Raw genomic sequence first — 21,974 nt, 5'->3', positions numbered from 1 at the left:
TTCCTGCCTGAGCTCCATGGCCTCTCAGATCAGCAGCGCCATTAGATTCTCCTCGTGGTATGAACTCTGTTGTGAACTGCACATAGGAGGGATATAGTTTACTGTGTCCCTTATGAGACTCTAATGCCTGATGACCTGAGGAGGAGCTGAAGCAGTGATGCCAATGCTGGGGAGCAGCTGCAAATACTGCATTATGGAAAGCTGTATATTATTTCATTATATATCACAATGTAATGATAGTAGACATAAAGTGCACAGTAAACAGAATGAGCTTGAATCATCCCCCCTGTCTGTCTTGGAAAAATTATTTTCCATAAAATCAGTCCTGGTGCCCAAAAGGTTAGCATACCACTGCTAGAGTATATGATTGTGTTTACACAGCTACAGAGTGGCATCACCCCCATGCCCTTCCAGTTATTTCTCTACATGCTCTAGGGGCAACCCTGTCTGATGACCAGCCCCTCAGCAGCAATGGCTAATGCAGACATCTGGGATGTTCTGTACCTCGGAGAATTCTACCATTGAGCCACCAATGCCCTCCAAGATGTTCTGTACCTTAGAAAGTCTTACATTCTTGGTGGAGAATTCAGCCAAATAAGAAATAAAGTTGAGTATTACTTAGAGACTTTCAGGGATCAGAAGTTGGCATAATGGCTATGTCTCTGGACTCCCATGTAGTTGACCATGGTTCAAGTCCTGGACCCAGTGACTTAAACTCACACCAGGTGCGTGTGCATGCATGCCCAAGATCCCGAGAGGAGAATGGAGGAGAAGGGATTGTGGCATAGCTATCCCCCCCTGGGGGTGACTTCTTGCTTTCTATCTCTCTGTCTCTCTGTATTTCTAGTGAATGCACGTACCCTATAGCAAAAATCTCTCTCCAAAAAAAAAAAAAAGAGAGAGAGAGAGAGACTTTTAGAATGAAGTCAAAGTCTTCTCCATCCAAAAGCCAAACCATAGGCTTTCCTGTCTGATTTTCCAACTCTCAAGCCATGGTCCTCACATCCCTGTTTTTCTTAGATTTTAGGTATTTTAAGACCTGTTTTGTACCCCCACCCCAGAATGGAAATTTGGGAATTATCTTAATAACTCTCAATACCTTTATGAATATTAATTCTTAGTTTAACTAATTCAGATAGTAATTTATGTGGTTAATACCTGAAAATAAAATCTTTTAATTTCAGGTTTTTTTTTTTTTATCTACAACGGAATAACAAGTTATTTTATTATTCAAATGGGGCTCACTTCCTGCTGTTTTCAATATGATTTTTAATAAATATGTAAATTCTAAAATTAATTTACAGCATCCATTGGGAGGCATGATTTTTGAAATGACAAAAATTTGATGGATTGTAAAATTATCCCCCTTAAAATCATCAGTCACAGTGAACAGAATATACCAACCTCTCATAATTTTACGGCGTTTTCTTCATCTTATCTTCTGTTATGGACTTACTTCAAATTGATTATAAAATGGTATTTCTTAAGCCATAATTCATTCACAGATTAATTAGATTTTCAGTTAATATCCCATCATCATATGGGATGGGAGCCAATGGTGTTTTGTAGTTGTTCAGGGTTGCAGAAGAGAAACCCTGATTGCTATTCCCCTAGGGCTGAAGCTCCCAGCACTAATCACTAATCACATTCAGACCACATAAAGTGTAACATCTTTCACCACATTTCTTTTCCAGTTGACTCTCAGCAGGAGATCTTTATTGGCCCTGACCAAGAGACCAGAATACACTCAAATGTTCTTGTGAGTGTGATTTTTATTTTTTTCCTGTCTTAAAATGAAACTTCGTAGCTATTCCCCCAAAACATCAAGAGAAGTAGGGGTGTGTGTGTGCATGTGTATGGATGCGTATTTTTGTGTGTTTGTTCATACTTTGCAGTTTGGACTTCAACATCTTTCTCCTAGTCATTGTCTAATGGGGAGCAGTCTTTGAATTAGTTTTATAATTTTAGATAATCCTTTGGTAGCATCCAATAAGAATATTTAAGGAATATGTTGCCAGTAACTTTTTTAACACTGCTTTAAGGAAAAGTATTTTACCCAGTCAAGAAAACTGTAGATATACGTGACAGAGAAATCATAGATACTGAATCCAGCAAAAAGAAACAACAGCCCACTCACATTTAACTAACTGAAACTCTGAGTTTTCAGAGTCGAAGAAAAGATAATTAGCTCCTCTTCCATCCTCACTCCTGTAGCCGGTGCCAGTTCTGATGTGTGAGAAATTGCTACCTGTACACTGGTCTCCTCCCACAATGCGTAGTTCTGTGCGTATCAGAACAAAGCCCAGGCCAAAGTTTTCCCCATGCAACCCTAACACTTTACTTAGTCCTTCATATGGACTCCACTTCATCACTTTAGGCCTCTCAAAACCAGTCATGTACTTTAAGGACTACCACTATTCTTTAGGCCCATCCCAATATTTTCAACCTTCATTCTAAAGAAATTACCATTTCATTTTGTTCATAGTGAGGATTTTTTTCCTTACCTAGAACAATTTGGATATTTTAAAGGTATTGTATAACTGACATAGTCTCTTTATTGGTAAATGGTATAATCTCTACTTACTTTATGTGTTTTAATCTCTATCCTTGCAGTCTTCAGTGTTGCTGATTATTTCAAAGAATTTAGTTTATGACAATAGGAATGTTCCTTGAAAGTAGAACAGTAACCAGATTTTTATGAAAAACAAAGTTTGTTTTCCCATTTACTTAATAAGGAAGTTATTACCTCCACTTTCTGACTACAAGAAACCTAAGTGTTCTCTAGGTTATTAGACATTTATCCTTCAGAAAATAAGTATGGGTTCTCCACCAGAGAGTATAGGAGCTCATTCTTGGAGCACAGTCACTTTCAAAGATTGAAAAGTAGAGAAGTAAAGACAAAGTTATAGAAAAAAGAAACATGACCAGTAAATAATAAATGTAATTAGTATATTTATTTTATTCTATTAACATTCATAGACCACCCACATGCCAGGCATGCTCTGGGCACAAAAGATGCATAGACAAATAGACTCACAATCCTTCATGGGAGCCTGAGTCACCACAACCAATATCCACAGAAAAGGCAACTGGTAATAATAATAATGATAATAATGATAACTGGTAATGATAATAATCTGCCCTGAGAGTGAAGGAAAAACAGGAGACACTGGCTAGGGCTCTTGGTCAGGAAAGGATCCAGAGGAGAATTTGTTCCACCCGAGTCTCAAGGGATGGATGTTGGGCATCATGAAAGATAGGTAAAATATTCTAGAGGGAAAGAAAGAACACCAAAATATAGAGACACTGACTGCCTTTCTGTATTCAAAATTCAACCTGTTGCCATCCTCAGCTGACTGGCTAAATAATGTGCTTGCTACCTATTTGCATGCTACTGACCTTTTTTTCCCAAGGTGTTGCTGAACAATCGCAATGTTATCTGCAAGTCCCTGCATCATTTGTATCCTGATTACTTTTGAGATTGCTTTTCACTCTTGCCCCTACGCCACCACCATTGGTTACTACTTGGTTAAGCTCATTGATCCCAAGCTTGCCTAGCAATAGAGAATTTTCTTTCTCTTTTTCCACTTCCCTATCTCTTTCACTAGAGGACTCTTTATCTTTTTCTTTCTTTCTTCCTTTCTTTCTCTTTTTTTTTAGAGATTTTTTGTTATAGGGCACATACCCTTGCTGTAGAGACAGAGAGAGGCAAAGAGACAGAAAGTGAGAAATCACCTCCCAGGGGAGATGACCATACCACAGTCCCTTCTTCTCCAGTCCCCTCTCAGGATTTTTGGCATGTATGCACATGTGCCCAGTGTGAGTTTCAAGCTGCCTAATCCAGGACTCAAACCACTGTTGATTACATGGGAATCCAGCTATGTAACCATTATACCATTTGCTGGTCCCAGAGGACGCTTTATCTTTAAGATATCTTTTCATTTCAAAATTGGAAATGGGGGAACCAGCAGTTGGCGTAATGGCTGTGTCGCTGGACTCCTACGTAGTCGACCGCGGTTCACGTCCTGGACCCGGTGGCTTAAGACTCACGCCAGGCGCGTGTGCTTGCGTGCCCAAGATCCCGAGAGGTGAATGAAGGAGAGGGGATTGCGGCGTGACCATCCCCCCTGGGAGGTGATTTCTCGCTTGCTGTCTCTATGTCTCTTTCTGACTGTCTGGAGAGCACACGCACCCTATAGCGAAAATCTCTCCAAAAAAAAAAAATTGGAAATGGCCTTGCACCTACTCCTAAAATTAAGGTCTATGTCTTCAGCTGTCCACAGATTGGCTAAACTTATATATAAGAACCATGAAAGGATAGACAGGTGACTCTTGCCCTGAAAAACTGGTCCCAATCACTCATGCAACTCTAAAGCACTTGGGTCATGCTAAAGTTGCTATTTCAGATGCAGCTGTCTGCCTGCTTCACAAAACCTTGCTCTCATGGGAGAACAACAGAAGAAAAACTCTATTTTCCTCCACAGTATTTGCTGCTTGTTGGGGATGTGGAGATGTGGAGGGAAGAGGGAATCTATTATCATTAATCTTAGCTCCTGGGCCTAGTAAATCAGAACCATGTTTTTCTAGATTGTTGGGAGACAGCATTAACCAGACCTTCTATTTCTTTAGTTAATTATTTCACGAGTCAGGTTTAAAACGTGCTCTGCCTGCCACCAGAGAAATATTTGTTTCTAACATTATTGGGTGAAGGGTTTAGGTATCTCCCCCAAGATCCTCCCAAAGACATCACCCAAAAGCCCTATTGAGTTGGGCCACCTGTCACACACAAGCACATAAGCAGCTCTGTCCCACCTAGACTTGCTGCTGCCCATCCTGGGAAGAACATATTGATGCTTTCACAAACATTCCCTCTGTGCAATTCCCTCCTTGAGGCAAGAGAAAGAGACCTTCTCATTATTTATCTTGAGTGTTTGATAGGTTTCCTTTGAGAAGGTCATTGTCTGCTACAGCAAAATAATCATGGGATTTCTAGGCAGCCTGGCAAGAGAAAAATGATTCATTATTTCAAGAATTATTTTGCCTTCAGTCCCGAAAATGGTTGAAGGCTTCTAACAATATGTAAGAGGGAGAAAGGCCTAACTTATTATATGAAAGGTTACACTTTAAAGGAAAAAGAAGTTCAAACATTACATTTTTAGCTCTGCTGTAATAGAACAAGGGTCAAGGCGGTCTATCTGTTACCCCCATGGTCTTCTGAATGTTATTGTGCTACTCCCTTTGCAAAGGGAAGCCCGCCCTGCCCTCCTTCCCTTCTCTTCCATTTGGCCTAATGAGATTGGGAGGAAAAAAATTTTTTTAGATGCTATTCAAGCACCACCTCCCCCTTCTGGTCTGTTGGAATGTCAGAACAGACAGCAAATTTGTCCTTCTGTAGGCTCTACCCAGCCCCACAGCACCTCTAACTATGTCACACAAAATCAGGCATCTTCCCAGAACAGTTTATTTTGCTGATTTGGAGTAGGGGTGGATGGCTACTTAATTGCTGTGGATAGTATTGTCAACTAGAACAAATAGTAATTTATACTACTATACAACCAGTTCACCCATGTCTGGTACCAAAGCACATATTTCACATTGGATTATTTTTGCCATAAAGTTTGTTTGGCCTAAGTGCAAACCAGATACTCATAATGACGCAGCTGGACTGATAAAGATACTGAATTTTAAAATGAAAACTGAAGAGGATGGGCAATCAATATGACCTTGACTACTTACAAGCCAAATAACTTATGGAAATAATGTAAAGACCCTGTGAACTTTTTTGCCTGACAGAAGGGTTTTAAATAATATTTTCAGAAAATCAAAAGCAAACATCCCCTGGACCTTCTTTACAGATTAGATCTGAAATGAAAGACCCTGAGTTACACAATTAACTATTGATTTTGTTGATCCATATTTAATTCTCATAGCAATCGAGTTGTGTTTACACAGCCAAGCAGGGCAGACATACTTCACTCGGAATAGGGCACCTTTCACTTTTACATTAATTTAAAAAGTAAATTGTTCTGTGCGTGTGAGGCAAAATAAATAAATAAATAAAGTTTATTTTTATTGTAGCAAGGGGCTGACTTAAACCTCATAACATGGCGTTAAGCCAGCTGAGGTGGCTTATAAAGAGAATACCTTTTATAATGTAATAGTTTGCCGAACAAATACATTTTGGATGGTGGAGACGACGATAAAGCATCTGTGTTCTGCTGGGTACTAGCATTTTATACTTAGACCGATATCCCTAGACTTTCTTATTTTTTAAAGCTCATTTATTCCTTCCATGTAGAGAGAAACAGAGAAAAAAAGAAAGAGCTCCCCAGTAGGATCCCAATTCTGTAACGCATCCTCAGCCCCAGCTAGCTCCAGATCATGGTCAGGTACATGACCAGTGAACTCAGAGAGGTCTCTAGACATGAGCCAAAAACTTCCCATGTAGGTTTGCCTTGCAGAGTGTCACAGTCTACCATCGGACCACACCTGGCCCCCATACAGTTTAATTTTTTAATATGATACACTCAGTTATCTTTGTAGGTTTATCAATTGAACAGTCAATATTGCAGCCTTGAGGAATGTCATCAATATGATGTCTGTATTCTCACTTGGAAATATGAAGACATGACCAAGCTACCCCCTGTCTGAAAAAGGTAGATAACTAAATGTGAGCAAATTGCCGGGGCTGGCTCAGAACTAGTGAACAGAACTTGCTGACTGATGGGAGCAATGAAGAGAATGGTAGAGGCAGTGTATGTACTATCTATCCTGAGCCTGCTCTTTTCAGTGACATTTTGCTCCTTGACAAGCTTATTGTATTGGCTGTGGCTCCTGGATTTCCAGAAAGAGATAGTAGCTGCTGCCTCACCACCCACTGGCAAAGCCCACATAGAGATTTAGAAGGTCCCAGGCAACTCAGAGCAGAGCTGTGTAAGTAGGGTGGCCATGGATGGGCATCCATATCTTTGCTCTTGACAGAGAGGATATTGCTATTGTCAAAGTAACCAAGAGTCAGACTTAACATCCGTTAGTCCAAGAAGCATTCTAGTTCTTGAGGCTAAGATGGAATCTGATACCTGCCACTGTAACTGTGCCTAGGAACAGGAAAGTGCAGAGCTGTCACAAATCAGGTGGGAGTCTGAGATGTTCTTACTGTATGTGTCTCTTCACCTTGGAAAAACAGACATGAAACGAACACTGGTCAAGTCTGTGAAGTCTAGAAGAACCTGCTGCCGTGAAAACATCTAGTGGTGATACATTGAACTCCTAAGTTATGCAGGACACAGTATCAGGACCTGAAAAGGAAAGCAGAACAAAATCTAACCCATGACCTCAAGAAGCTTGAAATTTAACTAAGTAAGACATTGATATGAAAAGAGCCTATACAATAGAATATATATAAGCTCGGACAAGTGGATAATTTGGTCATTTAGACCAGGATGAGCTGTTACAAACAAACCAGCAACTGTTGAAACTGTAAAGGATCAAGTTATGAAATTTGGTTACTATTGAAAACAATATGGAATTCAACAGAGCAGAAATTCTGATTTAAACATATTGAAGTAACTATTGGCTTGTCAGAAGTTACTATGTATTTTTCTATGCTAAAATACATTATAACTTTTCCAGCTACCCAATACACTCAGGAAGGTTAAGGTGAGTGTACATAGTAATTAGGGAATCTGAAAAACAGGCTCCTGAATTATGCTATAAACTGAAAAGGAAGGAGATCAAAAGAAGCTTTAGCAAGTTTAGAGAGTTATTTCAAAAATAGGATTAGTGTCAGCATGTGTCATGGTGGTTAAGGCAGCAAGATCCCACATGGCCAACTGCACAGTTCAAATTCCAAACCCAGACTTTAAGAAACATACTGGGTATGTGTGTGTGCATGTCCCAAATCTCAAAAAGAGGAAGAATTGGAGGAGAAGGGACTGCAGCATTTCTTCAGGCAGCAGTTTCTTGCTTTCCTTCACTGTCTCTCTCTCTCTCACTCACACTCTGGCAATTAAAAAACAATAGGATTGGGGTGAACACATCCATAACTGACATAATATACTGAGTTTGACAGTATATTTGTGCTCTCAATGCCATTATCATACCAAATAGGGTAGATGGATAATTTTTCTAACTCAGTAAGGCAGTTCTTAGGGACTGACTTTCTAATATATCTGAAGTTTTAATCTATATTTACATTATTTTAAAGAATCTTTACTATGTGAATTTTATGTGAACAAAAACTGTTTCCCACATCTCTGTATGTCGCCAATGTCTAAACTATTACCTAGAACATAGTAGATGTTCAATAAGCATCCATGAATAAATAAATGAATAAGTAAATATGTGGTAGAAGCAGCAACAAAATAATCCCTATATAGGAATAAATTAAACTTTGGGAACATAGTTGACATAATGATGGTCACTGTCATACTGTGGTAAAGCAAGGGATGGGAGCCAGAATGGAGGTGGATTCTGAGTGGCATTCTCCCAACTAGCAGATCTTCTCACTGCATAACTCACAGCTCTTGCTGAGTAGTAACAATTAAGAACATCTTGAATTATTGTTGTAAACTAGAATACAACACAGAATTTAGAGTTTGATATTTCTCAATCTTTAGGACAATTCTCACCAAAGAATTTTCTACAAGAATTTTCTCTGTAGAATAGGGTCAATAAATTGGTGCCAATTCTAAGTTGCCCTAGATCCTCTCAGGATTCAATAATCAAATAACTTTATCCAGAGGACAAGCTAACAAGTTCTAGAACTGAACGATTAATTGCAATAGGAGGCAAATAACATGAGCTATCTAAGTTCTTACAGCCGCAGATATCAATGGGCTCTAGAATGAACTTCAGCTTGCCATCCCATTTGATTCCATGAGTACTGCAAAGTGCCTAGATTGGGAGACATAATGTATTGTGACTCCTAAATGGTCTACTAAATTCTGTTGGAAGTAATTCCAGATTGTCTAGTTATAACTTATTTTTTAAGCTGCCAAAGAACACATGTGCTTATCAGAGAGACACAGATGGGGGAAGAGGGAGAAAGCATTCTCCAGTACAGCATGGTTGCCCTACAATCCCTTCTACTCCATTTTTCCATCCTATTTGGACAGGCATGCACCCATGCCAGAATGATTTTCAAACTACCAAGACCAGGACTGGAACCATGGTCAGCTATGTGGGATCCAGCTCTTTTAACCACTAAACTCTGGGGCCAGTCCTAATTACTTATAAGTTCATGAATAGCAGAATGTTTTCCACTTGCTTTGACACAGCATACCTTATAAAAAGAACGTAGCTGAATTATACATTTAGGTATAATTTTATGATGACCACCATTTTGATGATATTGGAGATTTTCTTTAAGAATGATCATTTCCATGAAAAGAAAAAAATACTTTTTATATGTATATGTATGTATATATATGTATACACTCATCTGACCCAAGAAAAACTGTGTTTTCTTTTTTCTTGTTAGAGTAGCCAATCTCTCACTCCAAATCTATCACTCCAAAGTGAGAAAATGGCTCTATGGGGACCAGCAGTTAGTGTAATGGCTATGTCGCTGAACTCCCATGTAATCGACTGCAGTTCCATTCCTGGACCCAGTGGCTTCAACTCACGCCGGATGCATGTGCGTGCATGCCCAAGATCCTGAGAGGAGAATGGAGGAGAAGGGATTGCAGCATGGCCTTCCCCCTTGGGGGGGTGATTTCTCGCTTTCTGTCTCTCTGTCTTTCTGGCGAGCACCCTATAGCAAAAACCTCTCCAAAAAAAGGAAAAAAAAAAGAAAAGAAAATGGCTCTCTGGAGAATACACAATTGGTCCTTCCTGCTCTGTTTTCCTCTGACAAAATTCATGGAATTTTATGCTACAAAAACACTAACATCTAAGCCAGACATGGCTTAGCTTGCTGGACAGATAAATATCATATTTAAGCATAAAATGATAGAAAGGACAGTCAAAGAAGAAAGTCTAGTCAATCTGTTAAGTCAAGGGAGTAGCACATATATTTATTTTTATTCCTAACAGTACCTATAAATAAAAGGCAGAAAAGCTTGATGCCTTTACTCTTACCAGCTAGAATCATTAACCTGATACTAAAATGAACATATGCATCAGGATCTGCTCAATACTTACTCCTGAATAAAATTTTTAGTTAATATTAGCACCCTCAAAAAAAAAAAAAAAAGAAAAAAAAAGGAATCTCGTGACACAGAGAAGTCTGCTTCATTTAGTTAAAGGTTAAGGTACTTACACAAGCTGATCTCAATGAGCTGAAATGTTTCCCCCATTCCAGGCCACTGTAAAACCATGCACATTTTCCCTTTGGAGAAATTGACCAACCTATGTTTTAAATTAGATTTGTGACTCTACATAGCTCCTGGAAAACAAAAAATACAACTTTTCAAATGAGCATTTCAGGTGATGACACTAATGTCAGAGTTTGCAGAAATCCCAAAATACTTTGCCTATAAATGTAAACATTTTACCCCAACTTAGGGTTCATGCCTTTCCTCTTTCCAAATGCTTTTCTCAGCAATAAGCAAACTCTGATTTTCTCTATTTCCTTTTTCTCTTCCCATCGAGGGAAAAGGCTCCACATCTTCTCTTGTTTTCTTTATACAGGAATATTTCCCATCTTTTTGATGAAATAAATGTTCTCTCCTTTATTCCTTTTCATATAGTTTTTAAATGTCCTTTATGGTTGTTTATCCCCAAACTGCACTTTTTCTTTATATGAGGTATATTATTATTTTAGCAATCCTAAGCTTTCTACTGACCTATCTGCTTGCTTTATTGCTCCAAAAGCTCCAAAAGTAAGCTTATTTTTTTTCCCCTCTGGGTTCAGGGGTTCCAGCAGAGGTCATTGAAAGCCATTGATCTTAGTAAAGAATAGCAATATAGTTAATATAGTCATAAAACCACATCTCAGCTGAAAATTACTCTTTCACCTAATAAAACCCTTTTGCCCTGGAGATACTGAAGAATCTCTAGGACTCCAGTCAGGACACAGACTGTTCCCAAGTGCAGAATCACATCTCCCTGTGTGTGGTTGGATGGAGAGTGGTTCTCTATTACCAACGTCTCACATTAATTTTTCAGAAGGGCAAGTGAAGAGTAATGTGTCCAGTTGAGGTTACAGAGGGAACTGAGCACTGGGAGAAAGTAATTATCCAAGTTGGAATTTGACCAGGTTAACAGGTTAATACCACAACTCTTGAGAAAAGTGCGGAGGGCTTCCCAGTGCTCACCAAAGGTCATTCTATTTTATGTCTTGCCCAGGAAGCTGCCCCACGAGGGATGCAGCAAGAGGTGACATTAAGGAAGAGATTAACTAGTGCCTCTGAGAAAAGAGAAATGACTTCAGCTGTATCTTTCCTCTTGAGGCTAGCCTGCCCCTAGCAAATATCACTTAGTATAGACCTGCAGATGTATACCAGTCTTCAACTATGAGATCTCGGATTAAAATATGTCCTTCCCATTCCCGTAATGAGAGCATTACACAAAACTCTAACCTGAATCCATTCTCTTAGAGACTAAGATTTGACTATCAGAAAAGGGACAGTGTTAATTCCATCTTCAAGTTTTATTTTGTAATTTATGATTATGATTATGATTTTGCTAGAGGGTGCATGTACTCACCAAAGAGAGACAGAGAGAGGGAGAGGGGAAAGCACTCCTCATAGGAAATGGTCATGCTGCAATCTCATCTCCTCTATCTCCCTCCCTTTAAAATTTTAGACACATGTGCACACGTGCCCAGTGTGTTTCTCATACCACCAGGTCTGGGATTTGAACCACATGGTTATCCATGTGGGATCTGGCCACCTTAACCACCAGACGAGAGAGCCGGCCTACACACCTTCAACTCTAACCTGAAACCTTGGATTAGTTAGACCATCTCTTATCCTTGACTTACCTGCTTCTAAGTGGAAGTCCTTCTGTCTTTCACATCTGCTGAATCACCTCTCCCCTATTTCTTTGCCCAGGGAGAGAGTTCTCTACACAATCCAATTCAAAAAACTACCCAAATTTTCCTACATCTTCTTGGCCTTAAAGCATATGTATATGACTGTAGGGATAAAATCTATGTTGTACAAAAGGAGAGGTGTTGAGCGTTGGTAAGGGGCACCATGGTGACACCTCTTTTCAGTTTGAGTCTTTCCGAGGGGAAGCAGTTGGTAGGATAACACTTCCGGTGTCTCTAGGGCTCCCTCCTTCACTTTGCTTCAGAAGGAATAGTGATTTGTTGAATGAGCTAGCTTGGGGAGGGAACTGCCAACGCTTGCTCTGGCTTTTCCATCGTCTCACCAGAGTCAGGCTGGTTGTCGGGAGATCACATTCTGTTCTTTCCTTTCATGCTGTTGGCTTTATGAGGAGACCCTCCTCCCAGACCAGGACGCCAGTTTCTAAGCTGTTTCTTGGAACCAGAGTTAAGAAACCCACTTAATTGTAAATAGAAACCTGATTCTCCAGTTGAAGCTTTCTCTGTAGTAAAGCTGATAGTTTAGCTTCCAAGAAGCCTTTTTCTTTTATCTTATTTTTCAAGTCATTGAGAATCTGGGGAATAAGGATGTTAAGGTTATTTATTGTGCCACCTCAAATTCCAATAACAGATGCACAGAAGACACCTAATTAATTTTTTTGAGTCATGGAGCTTTATAATAGAGTGGGAAGATTAAAAAAATTTTAATGTAAAGAAACTAAGGGTCAGAGGGGTTACATAGCTAATTAGCATAATGCCAGGAATTGCACAGTAGCTTCCAAATACCTGGTAATACATAGTGATTAAGATCCCAAGTTCTTTAGTCAGAATGTTCCTACCCAAATCGATTCCCTAACTCATTAGCCATGTGTATGTGGACTAATATTTAGACTTATTTATATTTTCCCATTTGTATAGTAGGGATGGTAATGGTACTGTCTCATGAGATTACTATAAGTATTAAATGAGATAATTCATGCAATGCTTTCAACCCTGACACATAGTAAAAACACTTTATAACTAGGGCTATTATTTTCCTAGCCCATGTTTTCTTGCATTGATTGGCAGTGAATCTCTATAACAACAGAGAACTAAGAAATAACATCGAAGAATATCCTATATACATTATTTCATGCTAAGAGCTCTAGTCTTTGCTATGTTAGTGCCCAGTTGAGGAATGATACTGTGGTTGAATTCCACAGATAAATTTGAATCTCCTCCTGACATTCTACAGTAGATACATTAACCAATATTTTCAAGATATCATCAACAGGTGGAAATTTACTTGAAATAATTAAAGAGAACCTTCAGCTTATAATAATTGATTATGCTATTTCATACATTTGTTATTTGTTTTTCCCCTACTGTGGACAGGAGTTTCTGGATGGAAACATCTAACATGTATCTCTTGGAAGCTGATACCATCATGGGTATTGCTATTATCATTATTATTATTATTATTTTTGCAGGTTTGTCATTTGAGTTGTTCTGTCTCACCCTGTTCTCCACATCATCCTTATAGCAGCAGGCATAGCTCCTCTTATTTTATCCCCCCTACTCTTTGGGATATTGCTCTAGACAAAATCTCTACCTTTTGATTATTGTTGACTATGAAAAAAAATGGTATACTTTTCTGTATAAAAAAATCAGGAAACTAAGTTTTCAGGTCTGATTTCACTTTAACTTGAATTTGTGTGAATCACAGATTCCATAAATATCTCATGTAAAGTACAACTGGCTTAAGCCTCCCTCACCCTCCAGCTGATGTAAGAGCAAAGTGAGATCATAAGGGGAAAAGCTTTCTGGAAAATAACGTGTTTGTGATCTCTGTGCTGAGATGATACTTTCCGGAGTCTGGTTGGGTTTCTTAGAACCTGCTGGGGTAGACCTGTCTCCGTAGTTCTTTCTTTACAGTGACTCTTGACTCTCTCCATTATGGAATCTAAAAGGGCAAGAAGATGACTTCTTGGCAACTGCTAGTCCTGGAGTAGATTCCAGAGTGGGGCACAGAGGCAATAAGGACATATGAGGTGGAAGTATATCAGCCCCTCCCTGCTCCTTATAATATATCTTCATCTTGTGTACCCTTCAAAATCACTCCAAGGGCACCCCCTGCTATGAAAGTATCTCTTAGAATCAAGCCCACAAGATTATTTGCACAAAGTTGGTTACATAGTAGATTGGTTTGATTGATTGATTGACTATTCAGCTACAAGAAATTAAATTAGTTAAGGTATAATTCTCAAGAGACTTCTGGAGAAAACATTACTATCTGCTTTTTGCTTCAATTAGCACTAATAGTTTTACTGTTACACTAAAAATATGGGAAAATTTTAAGACTATACAAAGCTATTTATTTTATATTTGAAAATATATTCTTGTCTGTTTAGCCTTACTTTTATTTCCAAGCACAATAAAAAGCCCCACTAAAAAGTCAACTGTTGCCACCTATAGGTGACAAATGTAGTATATTAATTTTATCGTAATTCTGATGAGGCACAGCATATGAAGGAAACGGCAATGTTTTATGGAACATACATAATTCTTGGCAGACACCAATCTTTACTAGGTTTATTATCATATTGTTGTTTTGTAATTCTTATTTCATATATTTCTCCTTAAAGATAATACTGGCTAACATTTGTAACATGCTTTTCCAAGATAGAGGTTAAGAGCTTGGGCTCTGCAAGCAGACCGCCTAGGTTCAAATCCAAATTCCATCTTGTACGGCTACAGGACTTGAAAAAAGTTACTTAATTTGTGTAAGCCTCGGTTGTATATAAATTGGAATATTAATGGCACCTACCCCCATAGAATTGCTGTGCAGATGAAAATAGATAATTCATGCACTGAGTTTAACAGAGTGTCTACACAGAATAGGCACTCAATTAAATAGAAACTGTTATTACCATAATTAGTTTTCAAAGCACCTTCACATACAGATGCTGAAAACTGGTGTGTTATTTTGCTACCATTTGCCAGATAGATACTTAACATATTACTATTTGACCTCAGTCCTTCTTTGATTTTAAAATAGAAATGTTATGTGACTTCAAATTAAAATACATATATAGCTGAAATCTGGTGAGCCAATGCTGAGGCTGGTTCAGTATGCCCCAACACAGAGGCAGGAGCACAAACCACTTTAATTCCAGCTTTTATTTGTATCTGCAGGATCCCTGGAGAAGCCCAAGCCTAGAGCTAAGATTCTTCTAATGCTGGAGGAAGTCTTCATTGAGAAAATGACTGACTACTTAGCCTGGGCTAGACCTTCAAGGAGAAAGCTTGGGTGGAGGAAAGTAGACGAGATAGGACATTTTAAAAATCTATAAAACATAACTCCAGCTCAGAAAGTCAAAACAAATGTAAAGATTGCAATGGACATACAGTCTGGGTTTTTTCTTTACTATTGTTTGGTTTTAATGTAAGCCAGTAGTTAAAAATCAGAGAATTTTAAGTATAAGCAAACACTGATCTAGATTTATGTCCTCACCCTTGAAATCAAACCATCTGGGTCCACATTTCTGTACAGCAGCAATCAGCTGGGCCTGAGTGGAGGCCGTGAGTCTAAACACAAGTGCTGCTGAGCTGACGGTGGTCCTGACCGCTCTAACCCCCACCCGAAGGCTGAATGCCAGTTGGCCCTTATTGCCACTTTTGCAATGATGTTGTCTTTAGAGACATGAAATACTTTCACACTCACCTTTTCTCAAAACTGCAAAAATTAAAGGAAGTTTGAGAAGACCTTTTTTTTTTTTTTTTTTATAACAGCCTGTTTCTTCATTTCTGTAACCTCCGTAACTGGCGTAGGCTTTTGTTATGTTAACTAAAAAAAACAGACCTGCAAGCTTGAGACACCCAGAAAAAAATGACATACTGTTCCATAGATAGTGGATGTTTGATGACAGTTAACTCTTTCCTCATCTCTGCCTTCACAGAGCAAACTGTACTTTTCACCCATTTGTCTTCCACCCAAGACTCTAAGTTCTTCTACACCAATTGTTCTCAAATTATAGCATGAATCAGAATTAGCCATTGGGCATACTAAAATTAGATTACAGGGGACCAGCAGATGGTGATATGGTTACATTGCTGGACTCCCAGGTAGCTGAGAGCTGTTTGAATCTCGGACCCTGTGGCTTAAAACTCACGCCTGGCACATGTCCCTGCATGCCCAAACTCCCAAGAGGAAAATGGAGGAGAAGGAATTGCAGTGTGGCTGTCCCCCTGGGGGGATGATTTCTCATTTTTTGTCACTCTGTCTCTTTCTGTCTCTCCGGCAAGTACACATGCCCTACAGCAAAAAAAAAAATCTCTAAAATAAATAAATAAATAAATAAATCATTAGGTTACTAAACCTCAATTTTTGATAGGGTCTGGGCAGGATCCAAGAACTTGAATTTCTAATAAACTCTGGGTGATGCTGATGCTACTGACCTCGGAACCCACTTTGAGAACCATGGATCTAGAATAAAAGACCTATCTTAGATTTATGAGCACACACTACCAGGAGCCAAGCAAGATCTCTACTTTATGATTACTATTGACTTGAAAACCTGATATACGTGTCTACAGTAAAAATCTGGAAACCAGATTTTCAAATCACTTAATATGTGTGAGGGCCTTAAAGTGCTCTATTTCTAATACGTACTTCAATCTTGAAATAAATGTGTGTCTTACCACCATTTGGTACTCAAGGATGCTTACGAGCACTCACACAGCAAGTGAAAGAGGCCACCATGAAGCTGAAGCTGAGGTCTATCTACATCCTGTCTCAACTGTCCCCTAATGGACACAGTTGCATTCAGTTGTGTGTCCTCAGCACCAAAACCTCCCACCTGCCTCATGGTAGCTTCTCTAGTAAATGTTCATTGAATTAACTTGAGATACACATAGACCTGTTAAGAGGAAAAAAAGAAAGAAAGAAAAAAGAAAAGAAGAAGACATTCAGGTGTGGAGGAACTTTCACTAAAGTCCTTTATTTCTTTATCTACATTAGGCAAATGTAGTTAAACTTCATACCCTCTCCAAAGCATTTCCTCTTCTCCCTATGCATTTTTAATGATATTCTCTACAATTCTTGGAAAAAAGGATGCTTACAAATTAACACAGCATAAAAAGGGTCTTTTGCATGAAGTTATTCCTACTTATAGAGCCACTTTTCTGTAATCAGCTAGGAATATGCACCTTAGTCTGCCTCTGGTTTCAAGGTAGCCATTTTAGTTAGAAAATCAGCTCTCTGAGTAACGCTTCTGCACAGTAATAGTATAATGAAATAAGCACTAGTTCAAGAATGATTTTCAAAAGTCCCCATAGAATTACACCATTTCCCATAGCAGAGAAGTTCTGCCTGCACCTGCTGTTGGGATACAAAAACCATCCACTTCTCTTTTTTTTTTTCTCTTTCTGTTAAATATTTTGCATGTGAGGACCCATAGGCTTTGACTTTTTTACTTTGCCTGGTCAAAATACAATTTTCTTATTGCACCTCTATAAGTTTAACATGCCGATGTGAGGGTTAGAGGCAAGGTGGAGTATAGAACTGCATATGTTAGAGATAGTTTGGCAAGTAATTCAAGTGGAATATTCGGGGACCAAAATGAAAAACAGGACATTTTTTTCTACTATTACATAAGTGCCTGGTTTAGTGGACAGAATAAGGATATAGAAGCCAGACAAAAATTCAAATCCTGTTCTCTTCGCATGCTGGGCAGTCTTTGACAAGTAATTCTATCACTCTGAGCCTTGTTTTTCTTCTTCTTTATTTTTATTTTTATTTTATTTTTTAATAGATTTTTGCTATAGGGCATGTGTGCTTGCTGGACAGATTAGAGAGACACAAACCAAGAAATCAGCCCTAGTGGTTGACCACGCTGCAACCCCCTCTCTTCCATTCTCCTCTTGGGATTACAGGCATGCATGCACATGTACCTGGTGTGAATTTTAAGCTGCTGGGTCTGGGACTCAAACCACCCTTGACTGAATGGGAACCCAGTGACATACCGTAACCGTTACACCATCTGCTGGTTCCTCTGAGTCTTGTTTTTCTAGTCTTCGAAATGGAAATAAATAATTTGCAGTTTTGTGAAAAGGTTGATAGAGAAAATGTGCTAAGTGTCTTTGGCCTAGTGGTTGCTTAATCAGTGCTAGCTATTATTATCATCTCTAAGCTCTGTTTCTGCTTCTACCCTGTATTTGTGTGGAAATTTTGCCTGAAAGAGGGAAAAGAAAGCAATGTTCTAGAGGCTTGAGCACCTTCATTTTCCTAATTGATTTTACATCTTTGCTTCCCTCTATCCTCACCTCAGACCTTAGGAACCACTTGAGCAACTGAACATATTCCTTTCATAGGGTTTATTTACAATAATTATTGAATATAGCTGCAATGTTTATGAAGTCCTACAGATACTAGTGACATCCTATAGCTATCCCTCTATACATTGGTTTTATTCGAGACTTCTGATTACCAAACCATAGACTTACTAGGATTTTTAAGCCTCTAGCCTTTTGGAGTCTGTACTCAAACACCTGGAGACTGCCTTCAACTCACTAAGTCTCATAAAAGGTCAAAATACAAATGTAATGTTTCTGACAAAGTTTAACATGTACTCACATTTAATGGCAATTTTAGAGATTTTATGCCTTTTTTACAAATTACCACAACTTCTGGCTAAAATTCCATCCTTCTCCATAGTTAGAAAAAGTACTACTAATGCTTAGCAAGGAAAGAGAAGAATTTGAAACTTTGATTAAGAAAAATAAGGCACTTTACCTGAACAAATTTCGAATGGATCCATTTAAAATGAAATTAAGTGGCACTTAAATGGTTTGCAAATTGAGACCTATTTATCTCAGTAAAATGATTAAAGTCTTGATTTATCCCTAAAATTGGCTTTATTATTCCCTTTAATTATACTAGAAGAGTGTTACAAACTTGTCGGTTCTCCCCATCCCTTTAAACTGCATTTTATACAGACAATAATTGAATATTGGATAAGATAACTTGATTTCTGAAGAAATATGTTTCTAATATTTTCCTCTTTTTATTGCAGAAATTGAAACAAGTCAAAGAAACAAAAGAAGATTCTGAGAATAGATTATCTAAAATTTCCCTGGAGTCGTTCAATAAATTTAACAGCAATACTGTGATTTTATTAGAAAAAGAGAAGAACTCTCTGAACAAGGTTGAAGGACAAAAGGAGGAAAAAGAAAAAAATGAAGAGGCATCTTTGAGTAGCTCAGACAGACCTGGGGTAGACAATTTGGAATCTTTGAGTGACTCGTTATATGATAGTTTCTCTTCCTGTGCAAGTCAAGGTTCAAATGATGTATAAAGGATTTGCTTTTCCCCTTAGTGAGCTGGGAACGGAACACTTTAAAAATGAGGGGGAATGGTGCTGGGAGCAGGGTGAGCGATGACAACAATAAACTATTGCAACACTAGAGCCTACATTGTCAAATTCACAGCAGGCAACCCACCAGAGCTTACTTCTCTGACAGGGCAATAAAGATTGACTCCATTTGTTGTGTTTCAAGAGAATTAAAAGTAAACACACCCACAATTTTGCACTTTTTTTTAATACTTGTACAGAAGTTGTAAATTTTTTGAAAGAGAAATTATATTTGTAACAAAAAAACACAGCAATAAATTGAATCAGTACTATGCTCTTGAATTGATGTACTAAGTCTTAGAAGTTGATATTAATATATTTTTTTAAAACATTGCAACTAAAGCTTTCTTTAAGTTCATTGTCCTAGTCTTCAAATTATTTGTGGGTATACTCCGTAAGCCTAAAACAGAGCCTGCTGTAAAACTAGAGGGATCATAATAATCGCTGTCTCGCAATCTCAACTTGATAATAATTTTAATTTTAGTGCAATTTCCAAATTGTTGCCAGAGAGATTCAGGTTGTAGTAATAAGTGTAATTCTGCTTCTAGGGAGAAATGAAAAAGGTATTGAAGTGCTGGATACTGACTGAAGGGTGATGCTGTTTCAAAAGCAACCTAATTCTATTTCCAACAGCAGAATTTCCTTCCAAACATTTCCTTTATATCCTTTTTATTCAGTGCTTCTCTATGATTCTGCATATTATGTGTTGATTTTTATCTTCCCGCTCTTTTTATTAAAACCTGGCCACTCTAGAAATGAAAGCAAATTTCTATTTGCTATGCTCACTTTTAAAAACATAAAATGGTTGGTGCTATGAAAAATTCTTACTTTTTAATACCCCTTTTTTCCTACAAAGATTGTTTATATGTAAGGATAAATTCTATTTTAAAGTTTATGTGTATTTTTTCTAGATGTTAACTATTTATAATTGCTTTTGTACAGGAGCTTGTAAACTAGGCATAATAGAAATATTTTTAGGATTCTATATGGTTACTTTAGTACACATTTGTTTCTTTAAAGAGTATTGTATGATCAGTGTTACTTGGTTAATTTGTGCAATTTGTTATGTTTGGATTTTGTTATCTTAAAATGAAAATTATGTAAAATGTCCCTGTCTTTCATACTGTCAAAAAAATCTTTTTGTTTCATTTCTGAATAAAAGCTATATCAGAATTGCATCCTGAAAACTGAAAAGTACTCGTTCAAGGACCCTTTGGCCCAGTCAGTTACTTGAATCCAGACTCACACTTGCTCCAAAGATGAATTCCCCAAAGGAACAAATAGACTGGCCCCTGTGCTCCAGAGATAGTAATTTAGCCAATTGTATGTCCTCAGACAAGTGAGTAATGGTCAAGCATTTCACTCTCCCTGAGGGGTTAACCGACTAGAAAAGAAAGGAAGGGGGTGGGGGAGTGGGAAGGGACCGTGGGAGAGGAGCCTGAGGCAGATATGGAATGATCTCTGCAGAAGAATTACAAGAAAGTCATTTAAGCCTGTTTCCAGACCTGCTTTGCCGACAGGATGGGGAAATAGATGATCTGCGTCCCGGCCTGAGAGAGCATGTAAAGAGGGGCAAAGCTTAAGAGGCTGTTTGCACTGAAATGAATGCTCTCTAGGGATTTGGGGGAAAGGGGTGGGAGTGTGCGGGATTGGAGGCGGGAGCACCAACGCGCTCGGGGCGGGAACGCGGACTCCGGCAGGCACCACCTGCTGAAGGGCTCCGCGAGGAAGGCGGAAATAGCACCTTCGCGTCCGGAGTACGCAAGGTGGGTCACTTGGACTCGACGGAAAGGGGGGAATGCGGGGGACAGCCAGCAGATGAATGGGCTAGGATGGCATCTTACCGGAGCGGACGCGGGAGTGTATACTAATGACCAGTGGCTTTGGGGAGAGCAGGATGAAGCTGCCCTGCAGTTCAGAGGAAGAGGATGAGGAAAGCAACCCTCTTCATCCAGATTTGCTTCTGATGGAAACTCGCGGAGCTTGTCCCTGAGGCGGCTTGGCTAGACGACCAGGGACTGTGTCAATGAACCCTCCAGCTGAGCGCTCGGTCTGGCGAAAGAGGGGCCGGCAGGGCAAGCGCGTTAACCAGACCAGGGTCCCCACCACACCCCTACCCATCTTGCCGCAGCCAAGCCGAGCCAGGTAAAGACCGAGAGGCTTCTAGGGGAAGGAGGCACGGCTGCATGGGACATCCTGGGGAGCCTGCGGATGTGCAACTTCGCCAGGCGCACGGGAAAGAGCCCTGTTCCGGCCAGCTTCCCGAGACGCGGGGCTCCGGTGGATCGCAGAGCGACAGCTGGGGCAGGGTGGGCCAGACCGAGTCGCCAGGGAGAGTAGGGAGGCACACTAGCGCGACGAGGGCCAGTCCTGCCCACCTTCTTCCAAACCTACTAACGCAGGTGCCCCAGTCGGTGCCCGACGGATCCCCGCAGCACCTGCTGCGCCTTCATACTCCCCCAGCAGCCTGCCTCCCAACCTCTGAAAATTACTCTTCCCCCACCGCGCTCCCCCCTCCGGAGCCGTTTTCCCAGGAACGTGCGGAGGCGGGAGAGGAGGGCCGCAGGAAGGGGGGGGGGATGGAGGGAGAT

At 39.5% G+C, this 21,974-nt stretch overlaps 1 protein-coding gene across 1 annotated transcript in view; it reads left to right on the top strand.

Annotated features, from left to right (window-relative positions):
- NCKAP5 (NCK associated protein 5) overlaps positions 1-20,506 on the top strand; it is a 732,277-nt gene extending 711,771 nt beyond the window's left edge. The window contains exon 16 of the mRNA XM_027772766.1: positions 19,045-20,506. Coding sequence (XP_027628567.1) covers positions 19,045-19,326 — 282 coding nt within the window. The 3' untranslated portion in view covers positions 19,327-20,506. The remainder of the gene's footprint in view (positions 1-19,044) is intronic.
- The last annotated feature ends 1,468 nt before the right edge of the window (positions 20,507-21,974 follow it).

Source organism: Tupaia chinensis, unplaced genomic scaffold (genome assembly GCF_000334495.1).
Source record: "Tupaia chinensis unplaced genomic scaffold, TupChi_1.0 Scaffold000296_1, whole genome shotgun sequence".
Classification (NCBI taxonomy): Eukaryota; Metazoa; Chordata; class Mammalia; order Scandentia; family Tupaiidae; genus Tupaia; species Tupaia belangeri.
This window is presented reverse-complemented; position numbering and strand designations above follow the sequence as displayed.